The 27,028-nt window shown below is 48.4% G+C and overlaps 1 protein-coding gene across 1 annotated transcript in view; it reads left to right on the forward strand.

Moving 5' to 3' along the window:
- Positions 1–27,028, forward strand: part of UTP15 (UTP15 small subunit processome component) — a 41,059-nt gene that overhangs the window by 7,061 nt on the left and 6,970 nt on the right. The window contains exons 5-12 of the mRNA XM_073584066.1: positions 681–859; positions 3,113–3,238; positions 4,945–5,080; positions 14,566–14,650; positions 17,119–17,271; positions 17,398–17,499; positions 19,208–19,329; positions 19,769–19,827. Coding sequence (XP_073440167.1) covers positions 681–859; positions 3,113–3,238; positions 4,945–5,080; positions 14,566–14,650; positions 17,119–17,271; positions 17,398–17,499; positions 19,208–19,329; positions 19,769–19,827 — 962 coding nt within the window. The remainder of the gene's footprint in view (positions 1–680; positions 860–3,112; positions 3,239–4,944; positions 5,081–14,565; positions 14,651–17,118; positions 17,272–17,397; positions 17,500–19,207; positions 19,330–19,768; positions 19,828–27,028) is intronic.

Raw genomic sequence — 27,028 nt, forward strand, 5'->3', positions numbered from 1 at the left:
TGTGCTGCTACCATGGGGGCTAGTGCTGCTATCAGGGGGGCTTGTCCTGCTGCCAGGGGTCTGTGCTGCTATCAAGGGGGCTTGTGCTGCTGCCAGGGGGGTCTGTGCAGCAGCCCGGGGCTCTGCCGACACTTACCGGGTGTAGGCCGCAGGGGTGTCCGGGCGTCTCCGGGTGTCCGTCGGCGCTGTGGGTGTCGCTGGGTGCCCAGCCGTGTCTCCACGTGCCCAGCCGTGTCTCCACGTGCCCAGCGGTGTCTCCGGTTTCCATCCTGGGGCTCTGCCGACATTTTGCGACAGGCCAGAGCCCCGGGGCTCCCTCTCGGTTCCCTCTGTATTAGCTGGCTCCGGCAATATGGCGGCCGCCGCCGGGGACGGCGCATGCGCTGATGGTGATCTCGGGACTGAGATCTCGAGGGATGAGATTTCAGCGCTGAAATTGTATTGATGGAGTGGGGGTGAGGTCCATTTTTTACGATTTCTGACTACAATGTCGACCCACATTAATGTCGACCCACTGATTTATCTTCTGAGTCGTCTTTGTACTGAGCAGTCCATTTCTAATGTGGGGTTGTGTCGATGGGACGTCGCTGCATCAGTGCTGGCAGCTACATTACTAGTTGGTAATATAATGCTCTTCAGATTCTCCTTCGCTGTACAGTATGGCCTTTGTGTTTCCTTAGAGCGGTGCACTTTGTGGATTTCACTGGGGATAATTTTCGGCTCGTGTCGGGCTCAGATGACTATGCATCCAAAATCTGGGACATTCCAAATGGCACAGAAATCTCTACCTACAGGGAGCATACAGACTACGTGCGCTGCGGCTGTGCAAGCAAGCTCAACGACGATCTGTTTGTCACAGGTATGCTGGATCCCCCTACTGCTGGACCACCTCGTCATTCCACAGATGTCTTGGTATATAACATTACACGCAGTAAAGACTGGCTTCTGATCTATGATTTCCAACAGTCAGCCTAGATTTGTGCCAATGTGATGGTTTACTGTATGTGCACACGTCTTTTTCAGGTGGATTCTGCCCGAAAAGGCTCTCAGTAAGTGTGTGTTTCCACGTTCAGGAAATGGCAGCGCTTTGGCTGCAGCTCTGCCCAAAGTGCTGCCCCCTTTTGTACACGCGGTGATACCGCATGTGTTCATTGAACCATGTGGAATCACCGCATACTATACATAGAACAGTGTTTATCTTGTGGAGTTGGAGTGTCTCTGCAAGAGAAATAGACATGCTGCGGTCTATAAAGACGCTCCGGATGTGCGTATCTGTGTCTTTGAACGCAAAGTGGAGATGGGATTTCATAAAATCCCATCCACTATGCTGTAACATTTGGACGCTGCGGCCGTACGCAGCATCCAATCTGCAGCATTTCCTGAACCTGGAAACATACCCTGAAGGTTAAAAATAACGAACACATGCACAGCAATGCCAATACAACAAATAAGACACAGCCAGCGTTTTCTTGCAACGTCTTCCTATAGCAAAGATGCAGACGATATAAGACACCGTGTGCACTTACCCTTATCTCACCTAGCCACAGAAAAGGAATAACAAGTATGACCCCCACAGTTTCTGGCAGTGAGTGACCTGAAATGCCTTATCAAAAAGCATAGTGGCCATGCCTGCTTGATTCTTTATGGGAATGATAGAAACATCTGAGCACTGTGCTCACAAAGAGTATGAATGAAGCGGTTACCACTCCATTTTGGTGGAGCTTTTTGGAATATTGCAGTTGTTGGATCACCGCTGATCTGCACATTATCGTCTATCCTTTCAGTAGGTGATAACTTTTAGTTTTGGGAAATAACTTGAGAATGCCCAATAATCTAAGGGCATTGTGTTCTAGAAATGAAGCTAAACACATTGATCTATCATTTGTAAGAAGAGATTCAGTATATCTGGTATTAGCAGTAAAGAGGACAGTCCTAATCCATGATTGACAGCACACCGAGATATCTGTCAAGGTAATGATTAGGACTAAGCCAAGAAAAAGGGATTTCACTGAATAAAATGTCTGTTTCTTCGTACATGCGCTAGTTTTTTGGGCTGTTCACATAGCCGGTAGCTTTTTTTTTTTTCGTGGACTGAAAGTTATAAAAAAAAAAAAAAAAAAAAGACGCATGTCTGATTTTGATTCCATTTGTGGATCAAGCTTACCCACTCAATGAATGGGCCAGCTACAGACCTGTACCGCAGGAGGAGCTTGAATAACTTATATCTGTTTTTTTTGGCAAGTGAGAAAAACACTGTTGTAAATCTGATCCCGCACACTAATGACAATTTGGCCTTTTTTTTTTAAACTTATGAGCAAAAAAACACAATGTGTCTGAATGAGACTTTAGACTGAAAAAATGTTCTTACAGAAGTGTCTGAGTCTGTTCTATGCCCCAATACTGTAGATTACAGTGATGGTCACATTGAACCGCTCTGCAGCATCTCCTTTACAAGCAGGAGCTATCCTGGTGACACAGGAGCAGAAGAATCAGTCAGCCGCATCATGTATACAATACACATACTGATTGGAGCGGACCCCATTCACTACATACATTGGTGGCACCTATCCAGATCAATGACATATGAGGAAAGGAGAGATGGAGACGTTAGATCTTGTTCTCCTGGGGGAGCTGTTTTTGACAGAGATGTCTGCTGTTGCTTCTTTTCGCATGATACAAGTGTGAATAAAGGAACATGTCTAATTCCATTAGACGCAGGCTCATTTCCTACTGCTGTTAGGCTGTGTGCACACGATGCGAATATATAGCTGATTCGCAGCGGATTTTTCCGCGCAGAGACGCTGCATATCCGCATTGTGATGTACAGTAGCCTTAAAATCAATGGAAAAAAAAAAACGCTGTGCAGACGCTGCGGATTTTTCCGCGGTACAAAATCCGCAGCATGTTACTTCTTTTGTGCGGTTTTCCACCTCCCCTGTCTCCAAATCCGCAGGGGGGAAACCGCACAAAAACCGCAGGAAAAATGGAAGGAATCCGCAGGAAAAATGCAGGTCATTTGACCTGCGGATTTCTTCCATTCTGCGCGGAAAAATCCGCAGGGCTAAAAAGTCCGTCTGCACTCAGCCTTATATCTGCTGTTATTATTTCCCAGGCTCCTATGATCACACTGTAAAGGTTTTTGATGCTCGAACGGAAAAGAGCGTAATGACCATGGAACATGAACAACCAGTGGAGAATGTCCTGCTCTTCCCATCTGGGGGGCTTCTTGTCTCTGCAGGTATGTCAAAAAGCCTGGCTGTTTTATGTGAATAGTCCTCTTCTATTTCTCATTCCACTTGTAGCCTAGTGACTAACAGCCAGCGACTAATGCTGCATGCCATTCCGGCCATAATATGTTTAGTCAAGTCTCATGATCTTATGTATAGCAAGGAGATCATATCTTGTAGACAAACAAGGAAGCCTTGAAATTGTAGATCGCAAAAGTCCAAAAATGAAATATAGCCATAAGATAAATGGAGTATTAGTTATCTGTTGTCATTTTGTTGCTGCCCTTCATGAAGAGCTGCTGCGCTCCCTACCACCAGGTGGTTCCACAACTGCAGCCGGGCCCATGCCCTTAGACTTGAGTTGGGTGGCACATCTGCTCATAAGCCTGTATGTAGAGGGAAAAAGTGAAGAGAGGGATGAAAGCTGTGGCCCCTTAATTCTAGGAATTGGTGCATGCTCCAAGGGTTCAATCTCCAGCAGATCATTAAGTGATGGGCATGTGCCAGTGAGATGCTGTTACTGAGGTAAAATACACCTTAAAGGCTGTGGGTATGTGTGACATGGAAAAATGATTTTTACAAATGTTAGTGGTTACCCTTAGTTCATTCATATTCAGACAAGTTTCAGATTTTTTTCTTTGAGTGTTTTTCCTGTAATTTAGGCTGGCTGTGAAGTCTGTGTGTTTCCAGGATGCATATGTCAGCACATCTATAGAATTGTGCTTGTATTATCTTTATGCGCTCTCCTTCTTTTTGTTATCCTGACTTCTCTGCCCTCCCTGCGTCTGTAGATGCTTCCACCTCTCTGCTTGCTGTGGAGATCTGTGCACAAGCGTCAAGAGCAGGAGGGCTGGCAGATTTGTAGCGTTTTCCTAATCACTAAGCTAGATACAGGACTTAGACACTCCGCAGTAGCACAATGGTAGAAAGATTTTAAGGAAGAATGTTTATAAAGTTGCTGAACTTTGTATTTAGGCAACAAATGAACTGAACCATAAAAAACCTTTTGTGTGCAAAAGTATATATAGTCTTTAAAGGGGTTGTCCACTACTCAGACAATCCCCCCTCAGTTGCTATATTCCCTCATCTAAAATAAAAACTGCCTGTTTTCGCCTCCACTGTCAGCACCATTCCAGAGACATCAGTGCCAAGACTCTGGGATCGTGTGGCGTTATGTCACGCAAGCCCTGCAGACAATTATTAGCCGCTTCACTCTCACTTCCAGTGGTTGAAACTGACACTTTGACTTTCCCAAAGGTTAGTTAGGGCTGAAGTCAGTGAGAGTGCAGCGACTGTTGATTGTCTGCAGGGCTTACGTGACATAACTGCACAGGAGGTGAGTGCGGGGCGGGCTGTTTTCATTGCAGACTGGGGTATATAATAACGAAGGGTTTGTCTGGCTAGTGGACAACCTCTTTAAGGCTTCCGAGAAAAATGGAGCACCAGAGAGGGGGTAATCGTGTCCAACTTTGCATACTATACAGAATATGTAAATGGGGTCTTTGGATCGTTCTCTGGCCCAAGCACCACATGGTGACGCATAGCGTAGACTGGAAGCATCCTTGATTTCACAATGTAGTTCCCTGACCCCAGTTCATTGCAATAATGTACCGCAGCACGTCATGCTGAATTATTACCTTCTTTAAGGGTTAAACACGACTTCAATATATGGTGTTTAATTGCTGATATTTTGCTCCTTCCCCCTTTCCTTCTTTAGGTGGTCGATATGTGAAAGTGTGGGACCTGCTTAAGGGAGGGCAGTTATTGGTGTCATTAAGAAATCATCACAAAACAGTGACCAGTCTGTGCCTCAGTAGCTCCGGTCAGAGGCTGCTGTCTGCATCGCTGGACAGGTAGGTCTCATAGTACATGGTTCGGCTGAAGCGGTGCTACAGACTCGAGACATGACTTCTGGGAGGAGTCAGTGCACACGCATGCCGGCCCTGTCCTACTGCCATAGGATAAGACAGAATAAAAGCACATGCAGAGCTCCAGTGGCTGAATTAACTCCTGCCAATAGATAATGTTGAGTGCTTATGAATTTGCAGAATTTTTATTTTTGACCTGGAACCCTAACATATACTTTGTCCTGAATTAACGGGAGTCTGTCGGTACAAATCATTGTTCAAATTGTGTCGAAACCCATTGCAGATATTATGTACTCAGATATGGTAATGGAGTGCTCGGTGCACTCTGGTCATGGCCACGGAGTTCAGTGCATCTTCCCATCCACTTGTTTTCTATTTCTTCCCTCCTCTAATACCTATAAAGCCACAGCTGTCAATCAAGGAAGGAGCCAGCTGAGATTGATGGAAAATAAGTAGGTGGGACCATGAAGTTGATCTGTCTGGCCACGCCCAGAGGTCACTGAGCTCCTAATTAGCATGTTTGAATAAAAAACTATTTCTGGCAAATCCAGTAATGGATTTGGACACTAAAGGTATGATTTATGTTAGGGCTATGTTCCCTACAAGGTGCTGTGCTTAGTTTGAACAGTCATTTTGTGACAGACTTCCTTTAAATTTCTTAAATTAATTTTTGTTTGCTAAAAAGTTTGTGAATATTAAAGTAATTAATGCGATTCCTTTTTTTGAGCAGAGGTTTTACATTGAAGGTCTGTCCTTGGGATAGGCCATCCATGTTTGATGCCCGCGTTTGGCAGCAGGCACTGGACTTCTCACACCCCTGTGGCTGTGCCTGGCACTGTAGCTTGGTGGCACGTGCTTCAATTTAACTAGCGGGGTTCTGAGGTTTAACTATCACTTAAAAATCACCGAAAATCACTGTAATCCTAATTTGTTTATATTTTTAATTTTTGTGGTGGCAGGATTAGGGCACGATCATAAAACACATTTCACATGTTACACCCTTGGTGTCACTACCGGCAGTACAAGGGGACATATGACCGTGCCTGGCTGTGATAGTTTTTCCTGTACTTACTTGGAGCTCCCCCTCTTGAACACAGACACAGAATTAGAAATAAAACATTTCCAAATATTGCGGCTAGAAATTCATCCTGGTGACATTTGTAAGCTAAAGCCGGCCATATACAGTCATATGTAAAAGTTTGGGCACCCCTATTAATGTTAACCTTTTTTCTTTATAACAATTTTGGTTTTTGCAACAGCTATTTCAGTTTCATATATCTAATAACTGATGGACTCAGTTATATTTCTGGATTCAAATGAGGTTTATTGTACTAACAGAAAATGTCCAATCTGCATTTAAACAAAATTTGACCGATGCAAAAGTATGGGCACCCTTATCATTTTCTTGATTTGAACACTCCTAACTACTTTTTACTGACTTCCTGAAGCACTAAATTGGTTTTGTAACCTCATTGAGCTTTGAACTTCATAGCCAGGTGTATCAAATCATGAGAAAAGGTATTTAAAGTGGCCACTTGCAAGTAGTTCTCCTATTTGATTCTCCTATGAAGAGTGGCATCATGGGCTCCTCAAAACAAGTCTCAAATGATCTGAAAACAAAGATTATTCAACATAGCTTTTCAGGGGAAGGATGCAAAAAGTTGTCTCAGAGATTTAACCAGTCAGTTTCCACTGTGAGGAACATAGTAAGGAAATGGAAGAACACAGGTACAGTTCTTGTTAAGCCCAGAAGTGGCAGGCCAGAAAAATATCAGAAAGGCAGAGAAGAAGAATGGTGAGAACAGTCAAGGACAATCCACAGACCACCTCCAAAGACCTGCAGCATCATCTTGCTGCAGATGGTGTCACTGTGCATCGGTCAACAATACAGCGCATGCATAACGCCTTTTTGTATGACCAAACAACTCAATCTTTGTTTCATCAGTTCACAGGACCTTCTTCCAAAATGTAACTGGCTTGTCCAAATGTGCTTTTGCAGACCTCAGGCGACTCTGTTTGTGGCGTGCTTGCAGAAACGGCTTCTTTCGCATCACTCTCCATACAGCTTCTCCTTGTGCAAAGTGCGCTGTATTGTTGACCGATGCACAGTGACACCATCTGCAGCAAGATGATGCTGCAGGTCTTTGGAGGTGGTCTGTGGATTGTCCTTGACTGTTCTCACCATTCTTCTTCTCTGCCTTTCTGATACTTTTCTTGGCCTGCCACTTCTGGCCTTAACAAGAACTGTACCTGTGTTCTTCCATTTCCTTACTATGTTCCTCACAGTGGAAACTGACTGGTTAAATCTCTGAGACAACTTTTTGTATCCTTCCCCTGAAAAGCTATGTTGAATAATCTTTGTTTTCAGATCATTTGAGAGTTGTTTTGAGGATCCCATGATGCCACTCTTCATAGGAGAATCAAATAGGAGAACTACTTGCAAGTGGCCACTTTAAATACCTTTTCTCATGATTTGATACACCTGGCTATGAAGTTCAAAGCTCAATGAGGTTACAAAACCAATTTAGTGCTTCAGGAAGTCAGTAAAAAGTAGTTAGGAGTGTTCAAATCAAGAAAATGATAAGGGTGCCCATACTTTTGCATCGGTCAAATTTAGTTTAAATGCAGATTGCACATTTTCTGTTAGTACAATAAACCTCATTTGAATCCAGAAATATAACTGAGTCCATCAGTTATTAGATATATGAAACTGAAATAGCTGTTGCAAAAACCAAAATTGTTATAAAGAAAAAAGGTTAACATTAATAGGGGTGCCCAAACTTTTACATATGACTGTATGTGAATTACACTTTATATACAGGAGAAAAAGACAGAAGTCTAAAGTGCTTCAAATATAACACTCCTTTTATTATTAATACATTCACTTCTGTATGGTGGACTGTGAATATGCCCATGCCAGGTATATTGCTATGAAGACTCACGCGTTTTCTGTCACTTTCGTCATCATTTACTGTTATGTTGTGAGTCTTTCAATTTTACTTGCTTGCACCTGATGTCGCCTCATTGGGGGACACAGAAACCATGGGTGTTATGCTGCTGTCCACTAGGAGGCGACACTATGCATAATCTGAAAAAGATTAACTATGGCTCCTCCTCTGCAGTACACACCCCTGGATGTCGTCAGCCTTCTCCAGTTTTTGCTTAGTGCCGCATAGGAGGCACACCTAAAGATTTTTTCCCTTTTTTATTTTTTTCCGTTTTTTTCCTGATGGACTACAGATGAAGAAAAGTGGGTCTCCTGCGAGACCCCAGGCATGGCTCCTTCCTCGGCCCCTATTATAGGGTGCCCGGTTGAAGTTGAGGTGGATATTCCCCATGTCGCTCCTTCCCCAGTCCCTTGGGTACTGGTTCGAAGTCGAGACCCCCCTCCTTCCCCAATTCCCTTGGGTTCTGGGTTGAGGTCGAGGCAAGGATGAAGCCCCTGATGGTGACAGCAGCACCCTCCCTATTCCCCCTCTGGGGGCATTAGGTTAAGACCCCTCAGGTAGGGCCTGTACAAAGCAGCATTCTGCGGCTCCAAAGCCAGGGACTTCCAGCCCAGCTGCGGGCTCCTGTAGGGGCCGGGGGAGAGTGCACGCAGACATAGCACACACAGACACAGGGCTCCTGTGCCCCTGTCTCTGCGGCAGCGCCAGCTCCATAGCGCTTCAGGGGGACCCCTCACAGGGCCCCGCTCCTGTTACTATCCCCACCGCTATCCTGCCTTTAGATCCGGGGGGTCTGGTTCAGATCCGACCCCCTCCAGGACATCCGCGCCGGCCTGGAGCCCTTCTGGGCATCAGACTTCAAATTTAGACCGCGGCTTCGGCCTATCTGATGCCGCCCCCCGGATGACAAATATGACACCTTACAGTGTCATAGAAGGGGCGGATCGAGACAGAAAGGGCGCGTTTTTACATAGCTCAGCGCGCCATTTTCAGCTCTCCGCCCCCCCTTCCTCTTCCTTCTCGTCCTCTCAGCGGCCATTTCTGGGTCAGAATTGCTGCAGGAGAAGGCATTGTGACATCAGCAGCACGTCAGCCAGTCTCCGGGGGGCACAGGACTGTGAATCTACGGCGCTGGACCTAGGGGCACACTGGTGGGGTAAGAACACAGCTGGGTTTTCTTACTCGGCTGTGAATCCATATTCCCTATAAGGCTCCCCTATAGGTTTCCTCTGCATAGCCACCCCTGTAGGGCCCTCTGCATAGCCAGCCCTTCTGCACTCGGTGCACTATGCCAGGCTCAAGGTACAAGAGAACCAAGGAGGACTGCTTTTATGCATTCTGCACAGCCTGTAAAACCACTCTCCCCAGTGGCAGCACGTACCCGCACTGCCGGGATTGTATCCAAAATACTGGGTCAGAACCCCAAGAGTCTCCTACCAATGCTTCAGCGTCTGCTACCACGCCGGAATGGGCTACTCAAATGTCGAAGTCTATGACGCAGTCCATAGATAACCTGACCTCCACATTACTCCAGGCTCTGCAGGGTCATGTCTCGGCTATGAGCATTACCCAGCAAAGGGACAGCTCCACTCAGGGACAGGCCGTTTCTGGCTCTCCCAGACGTAAGTGGACCCACAGGTCGCGTTCATCTGCGTCATCCCATAGCACACGGTCATCCCCCTCTTGGGAGAGACACCGTAGTTCCAGGTCACCTAGACCGTCCCCTACTAGGGACAGACAATGCAGATCTCCACAGCGATTCCCGGCCAAAGGAGACCTCTGCCCAAGTTCGCCCACCAGGGAACGCCTCAGCGATGCGCAGGATTCGGAAGGCATCTGTCACTCCGACAACGAAACGGAGAGGTCTCTGGTCCCCGGTACCCCTAGCAATGCAGCGCTAGTTCAGGACATTATCTCTTCCATCCATCAGGTGCTTGACATTTCTGATCCACTCCCAGAAGCCCCAGAACATAAGATTTGCTTTGAAGGTGATCTGAAACCGCCTAAGGTCTTCTCTAATCACCCGGAATTTCAGGCGATACTCACTAAGCAGTTTTCACAGCCCGAGAAGAAATTCTCCAAATATTTGGAGGCAAGGTACCCTTTCCCACAGAAGGACACCAAGGAGTGGACAGATCTGCCCGAAGTGGACCCTCCAGTCTCTAGGCTAGCAGCACAGACCCTACTGTCACTGCCAGATAGCTCAACCCTTAGAGACGCAGCAGACCGGCAGGTAGAACGCATGGCTCGTTCAATTTTCGAAGCGGCAGGGGCCTCCCTGGCTCCCGCGTTCGCTTCAGTCTGGGTGGCCAAAGCCATTCTGGCTTGGGCCAAAAATTTGCAGGATGGCCTCCAAGCTTCCAATCCTGAGCTGTCGAACCAAGCGGTTCAAATAGCAGTAGTAGCAGATTACATGCTTCATGCAGCTCTGGATTCCACAAGAGGTGTAGCGGGAATAGCATCAAACGCCATCACAATCCGGCGTATCCTTTGGCTACGGGAATGGAAAGCGGACGCGGCCTCGAAAAAGTCCCTCACACACCTCCCGTACCTCAGTGGGCGACTTTTCGGTGAAAAGTTGGACACAATGATATCCAATGCCACTGGGGGGAAGAGTACCTCTCTCCCTCAACTAAAACCTAAACGCACGTTCAAAAGGCGTAACCAAACATGATTCCGATCCTTTCGGAATTCTTCAGGCTGGTCCGTCTCGCGTCCAGCACAAAATCGTAACCGGTCTCCACGCAGGGACAACCCACGGGCGGCGCAGAGGCCGGAAAGGACCTGGCAGCCGAAAGCAGGCCAAGGCAAAGCCCAAAGGGAGAAAACCTCAGACTTTCTCCTCATCATGCCTCACGAACTCCGGAAGACATCCCACCCGTAGGCGGACGACTTTTACTCTTTCAGCAAGTCTGGCTGCCTATTACAGAAGACAGGTGGGTCAGGGAAATAGTGTCTTCCGGATACAAGATAGAGTTCACTTCCAGCCTACCGAACCGATTCTTCCTCTCTGTTCCCCCAAAGCCGCCAGACAAGGCTCGTGCCTTCCGCCACGCGGTTTCCTCCCTCCTTCAAGCATGAGTCATAGTACCAGTTCCCGCAACCGAGCGCTTCCGAGGGTTCTACTCCAATCTACTCCAGAAGGGTTCTACTCCAGAAAAGGAGGCAGCGTATGGCCCATACTGGACCTGAAACAATTCAACAAATATGTACGGGTTCGTCATTTCCGCATGGAGTCCCTTCGGTCCATCATTGCGTCCATGGAGCAGGGAGAATTTCTCGCCTCCATAGACATACAGGGCACATACCGATTGCTCCCGCCCATCAGAGATTTCTCAGGTTCGCTATCGACCAGGATCACTACCAGTTCGTGGCTTTCCCGTTCGGACTCGCCTCGGCTCCCAGGACGTTTAGAAAAATCATGGCAGCCACCATGGACGTTCTACACTCCAGAGGCATAGTAGTCTTTCCATACCTGGATGACCTTCTTATCAAGGCTCCCACCTTCAAGGACTGCGAGGTCAGCATTTCAATCACAGTCAACACTCTGAGTCGCCTGGGCTGGTTAGTCAACTTGCAAAAGTCATCGACTACCCCGAGTCAGTCTCTGACATTCCTGGGGATGCTATTCGACACCTCCAGGGGTCTGGTGCTCCTTCCCAGGGACAAGGCACTGGCTCTCCATCTGGGAGTTTGCATACTCTTCCGCAATCCCCCCCCGATCACTCCGGTTTGCCATGAGAGTCCTCGGCAGGATGGCAGCAGCAATGGAGGCGGTACCATTTGCCCAGTTTCACCTCAGACCCCTTCAACTAGCCATCCTCAAGTCCTGGGACAGGAATCTTTTCTCCCTCGACAGGGAGTTCCGGGTAACATCGAAAACCAGAAGGTCCCTGCACTGGTGGCTCAAGCCAACCTCGCTTGCAAGGGGAAAATCCTTTCTCTCAGGTCAATGGAAGGTTCTGACCACCGACGCAAGCCTGACAGGCTGGGGTGCGGTGCACCTACTTCACAGGGCACAAGGCAAGTGGTCAACACTGGAAGCGACCATGCCCATCAACGTCCTGGAGATTCGGGCCATCTTCCTGGCACTGAGAGCCTCTCATATCAGAATACAGTCGGACAATGCCACGGCGGTGGCATATATGAATCACCCAGGCGATGAGGGAAGTGGCACATATCCTCCACTGGGCGGAAGACACGAGGTCGGTACTCTCTGCGGTCCACATTCCGGGTGTGAACAACTGGGAAGCCGACTTCCTCAGCAGACAAGGAATGGACTCGGGGGAGTGGTCTCTCTATCCTGAAATTTTTCACCATATCTGCCGTCGCTGAGGGACCCCGGACGTGGACCTAATGGCATCCCATTTCAATGCCAAGGTCTCCAACTTCATGGCCAGGACACGCGATCCGCGGTCGCTCGGAGCAGATGCCCTGGTTCAGGACTGGACCCAGTTCCAGCTTCTGTACATTTTTCCACCCCTCCCTCTGATCTCCAGAGTCGTGAGGAAGATCAAACAAGAGGGAGTTCCAACCATCCTGATCGCGCCAGACTTGCCCAGACGTACATGGTACGCCGACATTGTACAACTTACAGCAGACGCCCCCTGGCGTCTCCCCGTCCGACCCGATCTTCTGTCACAAGGCCCGTTCTACCACCAGAACTCGGACTCTCAATTTGACGGCGTGGCCCTTGAGACCTGGGTTCTAACCCAGGCAGGGCTCTCACCGGACGTCATTAAGACAATGATCAGGGCACGGAAGCCAGCCTCCGCCCAGATCTATTACCGTACCCGGAGATCTTTCTTTACCTGGTGCTAATCTCACGGCCAGATTCCTCTCCCTTATTCCCTCCCAAAGGTACTTGGTTTTCTTCAATCGGGCCTGGACACCAGGCTATACCTAGGCTTGCTTAAGAGCCAGATGTCAGCGCTCTCTCAGTGCTTTTCCAGAGGCGCATTGCTAACAAGCCGAAAGTAAGGACTTTTCTCCAAGGAGTTTCCCGATTAGTTCCCCCCTACAAACGTCCACTGGAAACATGGGACCTCAACCTGGTCCTGACAGCATTGCAGGCACCACCTTTCGAACCCCTTAAGGAAGTCCCACTCCGCATTCTATCACAGAAGGTGTTTTTTTCTGGTGGCAATCACTTCGCTACGCAGGTTGTCTGAATTGTCAGCACTCTCCTGCAGACGGCCCTTCCTAGCCTTTCACCAGGACAAGGTGGTTCTCTGTACAGTCCCATCCTTCCTTCCAAAGGTTGTGTCCAACTTCCACCTCAATGAGGAAATTTCACTGCCATCCCTTTGCCCGTTTCTGGTTCATAGAGAGGAGAAGGCTCTGCATACGCTTGGCCTCGTCAGGGCATTGCATATATACGTGTCTAGAACTGCGCCCTTCCGGAAGTCTGATTCCCTTTTTCTTCTTCCGGAAGGCGGTCGCAAGGGTCTGCCGGCTTCCAAAGCTACACTTGCCAGGTGGATCAAGTCCACCATACAAGAGGCTTACCGCCTTAACAATTCTCCTCTTCCGGCCGGTATCACGGCACACTCTACCCGGGCAGTAGGGGCCTCCTGGGCCATTCAGCACCAGGCTTCGGCACAACAGGTGTGTAAGGCGGCCATTTGGACTAGCCTACACACGTTTACGAAACACTGCAGAGTTCATACCCAGTCCTCAGCGGACGCGAGCCTGGGTAGACGGGTTCTGCATGCGGCGGTGCCCCAAGGTTAGGGACCTGTCAGCACAATATTCGTCCATTCATCACCGTAAAATCTCTTTCTCTTAGCCTCTAATTGGGGGACACAGCTCCCACCATGTTGCCCTTACGGGCCGTTGTTATGGTTGAGTTCTCATATTGTTCTTTGAGCTTGTACATAGTGGCCTTCTTTCAGGCATGGTTATGTTGTTTCTGTTATGTTCCTCCTAATGCTTTTGCACAAAACTGGAGAAGGCTGACGCCGTCCAGGGGTGTATACTGCAGAGGAGGAGCCATAGTTAAATCTTTTTCAGATTATGCATTGTGTCGCCTCCTACTGGACAGCAGCATAACACCCATGGTTCTGTGTCCCCCAATTAGAAGCTAAGAGAAAGAGATTTTACGGTGAGTACACAAAAATCTCCTTTTTTCTTATATGTAAATGAGCTGTTCCGATCTGCCTCCAGAGATTTTTTTACATGAAAGGGGGCGTTATCAGTGTGGCATATGTAGTGACTGACAGTCTGCTCTCCTGATTTACATGTCTCACACTGGTAACGCCCCCTTTCATGTAAAATAACCTCTGGAGGCAGATTCCCATACAGATCGGAACAGCTCATTTACGTATAAGAAAAATGTGGCTTTCTCTGGAATAAGACATCAGATGGCAGATATCAAGGTGTCATTCAAATGGATGGCTTAGGAGGGGCGATCCTACTGACAGATTTTCGCTACTTTCTTAGTGTTTTGGAGGGTAATAAATAGATGTAATCCTCTCTAACTATTTACTACACAGTAATCTGATTTCAGTCCTTTCTCCTCAGGCATGTGAAGGTCTACAGCACAATGAACTACAAAGTTGTACATAGTTTTGACTATGCAGCTTCAATTTTAAGCTTGGCATTGGCTGTAAGTATGAAGTGTACACTAATATCTCATGTATGTGAAGGGTCTCTCATTAGAAACTACAAGTGGCTCTCGAATCTGCTTGTCCATAATTGTGTGGCACCCCTGAGGCTTCAGTCGCCACAGAGGTACTGCACCTTCTCCTAAGGTGTAGAGCCCCACCATCCAGGTAAGGTGGGAACTCCTTTCCACGCTCCACACCTGCACCCCACACACAGGATAGTTCAGTAGGGCCACCTATCAGCTTCAGGCTGGGGGTTAACAGAGCACCCCTTGTGGAACCCTGCTTCATAACACGAGATGTGCTGGGAGGCGGGTGGAGTAAGATGATACAAAAGAAGGGGAAGGTCAGGAAGAGGGAGTTCAGTCTGGGGTGAGCCCTAGAGAGAGAAGGAGAGAAGATGGATGTCTGAAGGACGTGCTGCAGCAGGTCCCAGTGATCTGGGCTGCTGGCACGAGAAAGACAGAGAAAGAGATTGATAAGATTGATAGCCTCACCTTCCAGAAAGAGAGAGAGCAGATCAGAACGAAGGAGAATAGAAGGACGGTGGGAAGAAGGTTGAGAAAGAGAAAGAACCCTTCCAGTCCAGAGCGCAAAGGCCGGGGCCCGGTCCCCGAGGTTGATCGCATCTTTATGTCCAGCAACAGACACCAGTGGAGTAGTGAGCCGCTAACACCTTGCTCCCATCATAGACTTGGGACACAACAGCACCTTATTAGTGAGTCGGGACTCTGGAGCTGGAGTTCCCCAAAGCAGGCTACAGCTGTCTGTCATACAAGTAGAGACTAGGAACACCTAGAGAGAGGCATTCCAGAGTAACTAAGTACTGGAGTGCTTCGCACCTAAAGGCGCATTGGAGGAGTCGTTCAGTCAGGTACATGTTGGCGGAGTGTTGGAGAGGAGAGCCTATCTTGCCTGGAGGTTGGCTGGAGTCCAGACCTGGAGAACACAGTGCGGAGGCAGGCGTGTGTGTGAACTGCAAACAGTGAGTGAAGCCTTGGAACCGCACACCCTGGTGTCCTCCAGTTATTCCGCACCACTACACCTGAGTACCTGAACCTACACCATCTACGCCTCCCCGCCATTATTCCATCTACACTGCCTTGGGACTACAGCTCCGCCTGTGGGGAGCTTCACCATCTATGCTGCACACACCATCAGTCCCAGTGGATCTGCCCACAGCGTCGGCCTAACGCCACACTTGCCGAGCACCACAGATGGCGTCACAAACTTTCCCTATAAACTAAACCACCATTGATAATTGGGAGCCCAGGGCCACAGACCGGGTCACTGCCGCAGTGACACATCCCCCTGATACCGTCCTGGTACCGAGTACCCCACAGCCCTGGGACACGAGGGCGAACCAATTGCAGCTGTCTTCGGACTTGTAGTAAGATGATGATAAAGCCATAGAATGGAAAATCTTTTACAGTCACAACATTTTGTAGAGGTGACTTGCAGGCTTATTCTAGGTAGTAGGAATACATATTCCATGTTCTGCAGTGAACCAGGGAGTGGATAGGTTTGACGTAAAGACCCTCGGCTTCCATTACCACCTATACAATCCGATCTACCTCTCTGCTGTCCAGAATCTGAGTGTCTATCAGCTATATTCTCCTTCTCATTATGCTTCCTAAAGCTCAGTGTGGACAAAACTAAACTCCTCATCCTCTCCTAACCCCCCTGATTTATCACAATAAATGACACCACACTTTCCCCTGTACCAGAAGTCCGCTGCCTCGGAGGTATCCTAAACTCTGCCTTGTCCTTCACACCTCACACATTCCAAGATCTTACTGCCACCTCCAACTCAAAAATATTCCAGAATCCGTTCTTTCCTTAACCCTGAATCTACTAAAATGTTAGTGCATTTCCTCATCTTCTCCCGCCTGGACTACTGCAATATCGTCCTCTGTGGCCTTGCTATGAACACTCTTACACCTTTCCAGACCATCATTAGATCTGCTGCCCGATTAACTCACCTCTATCTCCAAACTAGATATTTCCCCGCACATAATCTCCAGTCCTCCCCAGACCACCTTCTTCCACACTTGTACGTTCTTCACCCATACGCCTCCAAAACCTCTCCCTTGTGTCCCCCATCCTCTGACATTCTGTGCCCCAACACATCTATCCGCCATACTGATCCTTCAGATCGAACTTGAAAACCGTCTCCAAGAAAGTTTCCAGCCTGCAATGACCCCGCTGTCACCTCACCAACCTATTGTCTCTCTCCCCATTACCCCATAGACTATAAGCCCATGGTGGCAGGGTCCTCTCTCATCTCTACCAGTCTGTCATTGTTAGCTTGTACACTATACTTTAGATTTGTATCTTCTATGTAATCCCTTCTCATGTACAGCAGTCTGGAATCATTGGTGCTCTGAAAGTAAATAATATGTTAGTAATACATATGTAGAAGTAATGCTTAATGTCACAATGTAACAACATTAACTGATGCGTTTTGCAGCCTGATGATGAGATGATCGTGGTAGGAATGACCAATGGCGTTTTGAATGTAAAACATCGAAAGCCAGAGGATAAGAAATCACATGAACCAGCACGAAGGAAACATCCAAGTTACCGAATGTTTGTGAAAGGGAAGGACTACATGCCTAAACAGGTAACGTGGCAGATGATCCTGCAGGATAGGGAGACGGTGGAGAAAGGCTGCGTATGGAAAACTGCAGAAATGCATTTAGTTTAAGAGATTTTATACAATTGTCTTGATTTTCTGTGTTCTGTACAGGATGACTTCATTGTCAGCAAACCAGTAAGACAGCACTTAAGGAAATACGACAAGTTGCTCAGAGGATTCCAGGTGTCTGCAGCTCTGGATGCTGCATTAGAGGTAAGAAACCAGCTGGTATTGGGAATATACAGGGAGAGTCACTCCACAGAGGCCCTGAATATTCGGTGGCAAGTATCAGCAAGAATATTGATGGGGGGAGGGGGGTAGCAGTAATGTCATGTTGGATGTTTCCCCTAAAAGGGGGGAAGTCTGCTGTCAAATCCGATGAGCATGGTGGCCAAAGCTATTTTGAAATTACTCTGTTGATGAAAAATCACTCAGTTTCTCCGTTTCCGATGTGTGACACTTTCCTACATTTTGCTAGAAGTAACTTTCCATTAACTCTTGATAATTCAGGGGATTCACAAAGTGTTACAAAAATGTTGAGATACACATTGGTGTGCACAGTGGTGTCAAATAACCGAGAGATCCCTCGCCATACCGGCTTTTTGATCATGGAGTGAGTGTCTGTCCAGCTCATTGCTCCTATTCTAGGGCTTCCTGGCTTGTTCGAATTTCCATATACTGAGGAGCGCGTTGTTTCGCTTGGATTGCCTTATCTTAGTGAAGGTTATTACAGAATTTTCGGAGCCTCTTTCTAGTGAATCTCTCTGCACGTCTGGGTACGGTGTTGTCATATGCTTGGGTGTGTATTTCGGGCCTTCATTTCTTTCTGGACTGCTATCATTTACTATATATTTTATTCCTTGTCCTCTTTGTCTCTTTGATGAGATGTGAATGTGTAGAATACCGGATAATTGGTGTTCATTATAACCACATTGCCCTACGTCACTGATGCCCAACCGGTGCCACTGTGATTCATATGGGACCTGCGTAGCCTACGCTGATTTTGGATGTCCTAGCCTGAAGAGTGATGTGTTAGGCCTCTTTCACACATCAGTTTTTTGCCTTCAGGCGCGATCCGGCTTTTTTTTGTAAAACCGGATCCGGCAAAATGCAATGCCGGATCCGGTTTTTCCCCATTGACTTGCATTAGCGCTGGATCGTGCCGGATGGCATTGCGTTTCATCCGTTTTTTGCCGGATCCGGCAACTTGTCTCATTCCGGCGTCTGGAAAAAACGGCTACTGTAACGTTTTTTGTCTCCGGCGAAAAAGCCGGAAGCGCCGGATCCGGCGCTTCCAGCTTTTTGCTACAATGAAAGTCTATGGGCGCCGGAATGCGCCGGATCCAGAAAAAGACGGATCCAGCCACCGGATCCGGTTTTTTTTAAGTCTGCGCATGCTCAGATCCAATTGGCCAGCCCCCAGGAACAGAGACGGATCCAGCAAAAAAACGGATCCGTTTCTACAGTTCTCCAAAATTTATGCCGGATCCGTTTTTTCTAAAAAAAGCCGGATCGTGCCTGACGGCAAAAAACTGATGTGTGAAAGTAGCCTTACCCTGTGTCGGACATATAGTGGCACTGTTTTGGAGTCTGCCAGCTGCCAATCAGCAGAAAGACGAGGCTTTAGTGATCTTGTGGGCATTTCAGCTCTGCCATTACAGGCACAGGAGCTCTCGTGTGCTGGCAGCTGTGTGTGGTACCAAAGCTCAGTCTCATTCCCTCTTCCATGCTCCTGAGCCCTGTCATACTGCTCAACAATGACATGTTGGGTCGGGCGTTGCTGCCATTACATCTGATGCGATCACATAGCTGCTGTGGACAATGTCACTGTTACATTGTACCGCAGGGTCCTGTTCACACAATGTCTCTTGGAAGTCTCCAGTTTCTTATTCCATGATTCATTTTCCTATTTCTTACTTAGGCCAGAAGCCCAGAAGTGATTGTGGCCGTGATGAATGAAATTGAACGAAGAGGAACTCTTAAAAATGCCCTAGCAGGGAGGGATGAGAAACAGCTCTGCCAAATACTCACCTTCCTCATAAAGTACGTAGACAATCATTAATATTAATGGGGTTGTGCAGCAGAAGAAAAACATGGCCGATTTCATTCAGAAACCATGTCCACAGGTCGTGTGTGGCATTGAAGCTATTGCTCAGCCCCATTCAGCTCAGTGGAGCTCGGGTGCGATGCCAGCTACTACCCAGGGGCATGTGCGGCCATCTTTTCTTATCAAAGACAACTCCATTTAAATATTCACATCTGCCTAGAAAATCGAGTGCTACCAAAATGCTCTTCGCTCCTTCAGATTGCTTCTTTCTGCAATAAGGGAGCACTGTCGTCAGATATTTCACATATGATATCATGGCTGAATATGCATTTCATGCTTAGATGATCTTTTATTAGCACCGATTATAAAGAGATATGTTCGCTGCAGAAAATGTAAGTATCATTAATCGCCTTTTATTTATTTATTTCATAACAGGCACATAGTAGATCCTCGATTTTCATCAATCTTGTTAAATGTGTCAGAGAAAGTAATTGGTAAGTATGACAAGTAAGACAAAGGGGCTCTCTTTTAATTCCGTTTACCGCCACTGGTTAAACTGTAATTGGTCTTCTCCACCCTCTAAATACCAGTTTGTGCGTCCTTTAGCTCATGTTTGTTTGGCTACAATTATTCTCTTTCTATAGAAGAAGAAATATTACACAGTGACTTAACAGCTGTGGACAACTTTGCCTTCAAAAACCCATATATTTTACATAGGTTAGTAGTTGCCTGTAGTTAATAAAACAGCCACAAAGAAGCTCTCCTAGAAGCATAATAGGGTTCTAAAAATAATTAAAAACATATCCGAAGCTAATAAGAAAACACGAGCGTCACACGTAGAAAAATATAGAGAGGTAACTGGTCACCAGTAATAAGATGAAAAATACATTACAAAGGATCATAACTGTAATAAAAAAAATGTCAACGATGCAGATATAGGCAGGCTAGCTGAGAAACACAACATCATGAATAATGAGGGTCAGAACTTACATAGAGAATAGAAGTACAAAAGCATACTAAGCAAATCAAGCACATGGATAAAGGTGTATAAGAAGAAGCACAGCAAGCCTGCTAGAAGGAAAGCCAGGTAACAAGGCGCCACACCATGCCTGACGCATGTTTAACACCCCACGTGTTCTTTGCTCCTGTTTTTGTACTTACAGTGGGGAAAAAAAGTATTTAGTCAGCCACCAATTGTGCAAGTTCTCCCACTTAAAAAGATGAGAGAGGCCTGTAATTGACATCATAGGTAGACCACAACTATAAGAGTCGAACTGAGAAAACAAATCCAGAAAATCACCTTGCCTAATTTGGCGAGATTTAGTTTGTAAATTGTGGTGGAAAATAAGTATTTAGTCACCTAAAAACATGCAAGATTTCTTGCTCTCATAGACTTGTAACTTCTTTAAGAGGCTCCTCTGTCCTCCACTCATTACCTGGAGTAATGGCACCTGTTTGAACTTGTTTTCTCCTTCGTCTCATTGGGGGACACAGATACTGTGGGGTGTATGCTTCTGCCGCTAGGAGGCTGACACTAAGTGAAAAAAAGAAGTTAGCTCCTCCTCCGCAGTATACACCCTCGCCCCTATTGCAGGCGGAAATCCGTTTTTGCTTAGTGTCCTATGGAGGCACACACAGTCTGGATCTCTCCAGACTATTTTTTTCTAGTTTACTATGAAGATGAGACAGGGGCGACGGATCCTATTGAAAGGGTCCGATCTTCCGAAACCATCAACGGGTGAGCACGCATTGAGTATCGTCTCCGCGTATCCTTTCCCGCACCGAGGGACATCTCTGGGACTTTTCCCCAGACATCTATTTTTTTCTGTGTTTTTTATTTTATGAAGATAAAACAGGGGCAACGCATCCTATTGAAAGGATCCGATTTCCCCAAACCATCAACTGGCGACCACGTGCGAGTATCCCTCCACGTATCCTCTCCCGCGACGTGGGACATTATGCCAGACTTAGCCCTGTCCACCCCTAGGTATTGAAACCATGGGCTTGCACAGAGGCACAAGACTAGTCTGTGCGGCCCCCACTGCTCCACCAACGCTAGATGGCGGTGCTGCAAGGTGGCGGACGGTCCCTCTCCTCACCCCCTGAAGGGGTTAGATGGAGCTAGGGTGCCTGCACCGTCCTATTTTTTATCAAAGACCCCCTCACATACCTGCGCTGCAGGCCGAAGAAGATCATCGGTGAGGAGAGGGTCGGGGAGGGCTCCTGCGAAGATTTCAGGCTGGAGCCCACAGCCGCAGCACACCTCGCGGTGTCCACTAGCCATGCAAGAGAAGGGCTGGACCCGTCAGGACAGGAACACTGCGCCGGTCAGTAGCGCCACTTTTGGTACCGCGCCACCCCCCCCCCCCCCCCCCCCCCCCCGGTCGGGTAGGGGAAAAATTGAGGCCACGGCTTCGGCCGGAGCTAGGCCGCGGCCGGAGGTTCCGCCCTCGGGGCCGCGTGTCACTTCCGGCAGCCCGCCCCGCACTTGGCGGCGGTAAAAATCGAGGCCCCGGCTCCGGAGCACGGGCGCAAAGTGGGAGTACCGCCCCTAGAGCGATTTTACAGGCTGGTGCGCGTCACAGATGTCGGCGCGCGATTTAAAGGAAGCATCCAGGTCGGGGGGGCGCAGGACTGGGGTAAGTGCTGCCCAAGAGGCTACCTCCTCCCCATATCCCCAGCAGCGGACAGATACAGCATGTCCGAACAAAAGCAAAGACGCACACGTTCTTTTACGCGGCATGCATCTCTTGTCAGGCTGCGTTTCCACGGGCGCAGAGCAGCATTTATGAGAAGCCTGCGAATCCAAACGCGCCCAGGAGCCCTCCCCTGCGACCGCGACCAATGTGTCAAATGCCCCGGATTGTGCCCGATCACTGTCACAGTACATGGCGTCGCTTACGAGAGCAATAGAATCCCTTCAAGCCCCAGATAGGGGCAGGGACAGTGTCTCGCCGCCTTTAGAGGGAACCTCCACCTCACAGGAGCCTCCGGCATGCAGGGGCCACCCTCACTCCAGGCAGACCCGGGGGGAAACGAATCCACACGGTGTCGCCCAGTCCATCCGGTGCCTTCGGCATCCGTAAGGTCTTCTCGCTCCAAGTCACCAGTGGTTGATAGCGAGCAGACCTCAGATTGCGACTCAGACGAGCCCATGGACCTGGACACTCCAGGGTCACGTGAAACAGTGGACAGCCTCATAGAAGACATCAATCAGACCCTGGGGTTTGAGGATGATACCGCAGCAGCTACGGGGCGTAAAGTGGCATGTAAACGGGTGAAGCGGCTACACAGAATTTTTTTTCCTCTCACCCTGAGTTTGAGGACATAGTGCAGCGGCACAGAGAACGTACAAAATCGCATTTTTCTCGGGTTAAAGGGTACTCGAAACGTTATCCATTTGCTCCGGACCTCCGTAAACAATGGATGGAATCCCTGATAGTGGATCCTCCGGTTTCACGCCTGGCCACTAAGACCCTGTTATCTGTCCCTAGGGTTTCCTCGATTAAAGATCCCACGGACTGCCTTATTGAGAGCCTAGGTCGTTCAGTATATGAGGCGTCAGGGTCTGCACTCGCTCCCTCGTTCGCAGCAACTTGGGTAGCCAAGGCTATGATATCATAGTCAGAAACATTAAACAAGGTCGCGCAGGAGCAGGATCTACCTGCAGAGATCTCGGAGGTCACATGTCAGATGACGATAGCCGGAGATTATGTAATGAATCAGCGTTCAACATTTGCAGTTCGTAGCGCTACCCTTCGGGCTAGCCACGGCTCCCAGAGTGTTCACAAAGGTTATGGCAATTGTCAGGGCCACACTACATTCTCGAGGCATAGTCATCTTGTCTTATCTGGACGACCTCTTAGTCAAGGGCCCGTCAATACGGGCATGTGAGGAAGGTGTCAACATCACGCTAGATACTCTTGCCGCTTAGATGGTTGGTCAATGCAAAGAAATCATCCCTTGTGCCAGCTCAGAGGATCTCCTTCCTAGGAATGATCTTCGACGCTTGCTGAAGGTTGATAATTCTCCCTCAGGAAAGGGCGCTAGTCTCCGGCAGGGAGTCTGGACACTACGCCAACCAGTCCCTCATACCATCCGATCCGCGATAAGGATCCTAGGGAAAATGGTGGCAGCAATCGAAGCGATAACTTTCGTCCAGTTCCATCCTTCACCCCCTGCAGCACGCCTCGTGTCAGCCTGGGACAAGAATCCTTTCACGCTCGATCGGCGGTGCAAACTGTCCTCTCAAGTCAGGCAGTCGTTCGGATGGTGGATAACCAGTTCTTCTCTGGCCTAGGAGAAACCTTTCCCCCCATGTCATGGGCTGATAATGACAATCAACGTCAGTCTCCTCGGTTGGGGAGCGGTGTTTCGCCACCACACAACCCAGAAACGGTGGTCGCCACAGGAGGCACGCCTCCCGATCAACTTATTGGGGATACGAGCAATTCGGCTGGCTCTGCAGAAGTTTCATCACTTTCTAGCAGGCCGCCCCGTCCGGATTCCATCGGACATCGCCACGGCGGTGGTTTACATAATTTGTCAGGGGGGCACCCGCAGCAGAACAAACATGCGCGAGGTGGAGCACATTCTTCAGTGGGCCGAAGCAAACCACTCGGTGATTTCGGCTGTCCACATCCCGGGCGTGGAAAATTGGGCGGCAGACTTCCTCAGCCGGCAGGGTCTTGCATCCGGAGAGTGCTCTCTACATCCCGAAGTTCTTCAACAGATTTGTCAACTGTGGGGAGCTCCGGATGTGGACCTGATGGTTTCCAGAGTGAATGCCAAGGTGCCCACATATGTCGCTCAGGCCAGGGACCCGCAGGCATTCGCGGTGGACGCGTTGGTTCTACCATGGAACCAGTATCGCCTCCCATATCTATTTTCCCCACTGCCACTACTCTCGAGAGTCAGCAAAGGGATCAAGACGGAAGGGGGGCCGGCGATTCTGCTGGCCCCAGACTGGTCCCGTCGAGCGTGGTACGCAGATCTAAGGCAGCTGCTCGCCGATGTTCCTGGGCGCCTGCTAGAGCGCCCAGATCTACCGTCTCAAGGGCTAATTTGCCACCCGAACTCAGGGACCCTGTGTTTGACGGCAGGGCCGTTGAATCTTGGATTCTAACCCAGGCAGGGTTCGGGAGCAAGAAGGTGTTCTTTGCTTGATGTCGAGGCCGCGGTGTTTCCCAGCTAAGATTCTCGATCTCCAACATCTTGGTTTTTCTCCAGTCGGGCTCAGAGAGCCCGGATAGCTCAGTCGGTAGAGCATTAGACTCGGGCTTTGCCCCAAGTTTCCGCAGGAGACAAATGTCGGCCTTTTCCGTCCTGTTCCAGTGCAGGGTTGCTACCAATTTGCAGGTGAAAACTTTTCATCCGGGGAGTGTCCCACTTGATACCTCCCTATATGGTGCCGATGGACGCCTGGGTTCCTAACATGGTCCTAAGTGTTCTGCAGGAAGTTCCATTGGAACCGCTTCAGGATATCGCTTTGAGGTACCTTTCCTGGGAAGTTGTTCCCCTAGTGGCTATCACTTCCATCAGGTGGGTTTCAGAGCTGGCGGCTCTATCCTGCCGAGCTCCGTTCCTCACTTTCCATAGGTATAAGGTGGCCCTCAGACCAGCCCCTCTTTTTCTGCCGAAGGTCGTGTCCTCTTTGTCACATCAATGAAGATGTTGCTTTGCCTTCATTTTGTCCAGCACCGGTGCACCGTGTGGAAGAAGGCTCTTCACATGTTAGACCTGGTAAGAGCCCTCCGGAGGTACGTGTCACGTACGGCACCCTTTCCTCAGACGGACACGCTGTTTGTGCTCCCTGAAGAACGCAGGAAGGGACTCGCTGCTGCAAAGTCGACCATAGCCAGATGGATTCGTTTGACTATTCATGAGTCCTACCGCATTAGAGGCACGCCGATTCCGGCAGGGATCAGAGCGCACTCTACCCGGTCGGTGGGCGCCTCTTGGGCGCTTCGGCACCAGGCTTCGACAGAACAGGTTTGCAAGGCAGCAACCTGATCCAGCCTGCACACATTTGCCAAACATAATATCCATTCTCAGGCCTCGGCGGATGCAAGCCTGGGTAGAAGGACTCTCCAAGCAACGGTAGCGCACCTTTAAACAGGAGGTGCATGTAGCTTGGATCGGTGAGTCAATCTCCCACCCAGGGACTGCTTTAGGACGTCCAACAGTATCTGTGTCCCCCAATGAGACGAAGGAGAAACATGGATTTTTGTGGGTACTTCACCGTAAAATCCTTTTCTCCGAGACGCTCATTGGGGGACACAGCACCCACCCTATTAGCCAGTTGGCTCTTGTTTAAATGAATGTGTTTACTGATTTGATATAAGGGTGGTGTTTTCCTTTGGACATGTTGTACCTGTATTAAGGCTGATTTTTTTGTCCTCCTACTGCTTTGGCACCAAACTGATTTCCGCCCGCAATAGGGGCGAGGGTGTATACTGCGGAGGAGGAGCTAACCTCTTTTTTCCACTTAGTGTCAGCCTCCTAGCGGCAGAAGCATACACCCACAGTATCTGTGTCCCCCAATGAGCGTCTCGGAGAAAAGGATTTTACGGTGAGTACTCACAAAAATCCATGTATCAGTATAAAAGACACCTGTCCACAACCTGAAACAGTCACACTGCAAATTCCACTATGGTGAAGACCAAAGAGCTGTCGAAGGACACCAGAAACAAAACTGTAACCCTGCACCAGGCTGGGAAGACTGAATCTGCAATAGGCAAGCAGCTTGGTGTGATGAAATCAACTATTGAAGCAATAGCAAGGAAATGGAAATCCAGAGATCTTGCATGTTTTTAGGTGACCAAATACTTATTTTCCACCATAATTTACTAAATTAATTTTGCCAAATCAGACAAGGTGATTTTTCTGGATTTGTTTTCTGATTTTGACTCTAATAGTTGTGGTCTACCTATGATGTCAATTACAGGCGCCTCTCATCTTTTAAAGTGGGAGATCTTGCACAATTGGTGGCTGAATAAATATGTTTTTTCCCCCACTATATATTCTCTAGGGAAGTTCTGACACTCATTATTGATTTTCTTTATATTGATCTCATGATTTTTGGGAGTGTTTTTCATTAGTTTTGCATAGATCTATTTTTGGACCTATTGGTGGGTATTCTTTAGTTAAAAAATTGTCCTAACTTGGTCAGCAGTTTTCATTTGTTTTGAGATCCCCCCCCGATTGTAGTTTCTGATTTTCCTCTTGTTAGGAGTGTCTCTTCCAGCAATAAAGGCTGGATGTGAGGTCTGTGTGAATGCTGGGTGCTGCTGTCTTCATAAACTCATAAATCAGTCCAGCTTCTTATTTGTTCTTCTCGTTCCTTCTTCCTCATCTTTAGCCTGTTTTCTCCACACTCGCTGTGTCTGTAGATTTCTTTTCTGGTCTGATCATAACCCCACCCTGCAACTATTTTTAAGATCTGTTTCACACATCCTTGAAATTAGGACCGTGCTTGCTAATTGCCTCTTAAACATATGAGGCTGTTAAGTCAGGAGTCCCTATGGTTGGGCCAGGTTGTCCGATCTGAGCACTTGGCCTAATGCAGAGTCAAGTGGAGAGACCCAGCAGGAGCTCTGGCAGATCTGTAACATTTTAGTAGATCACTCAGTTAGATACAGGACTTGCAGACACTGCAGCAGCAAAATGGTAGAATATTTTTAAAGAAAACCATTT

This window comes from Dendrobates tinctorius, unplaced genomic scaffold, assembly GCF_039654945.1.
Source record: "Dendrobates tinctorius isolate UK_male_01 unplaced genomic scaffold, ASM3965494v1 ptg000083l, whole genome shotgun sequence".
Classification (NCBI taxonomy): Eukaryota; Metazoa; Chordata; class Amphibia; order Anura; family Dendrobatidae; genus Dendrobates; species Dendrobates tinctorius.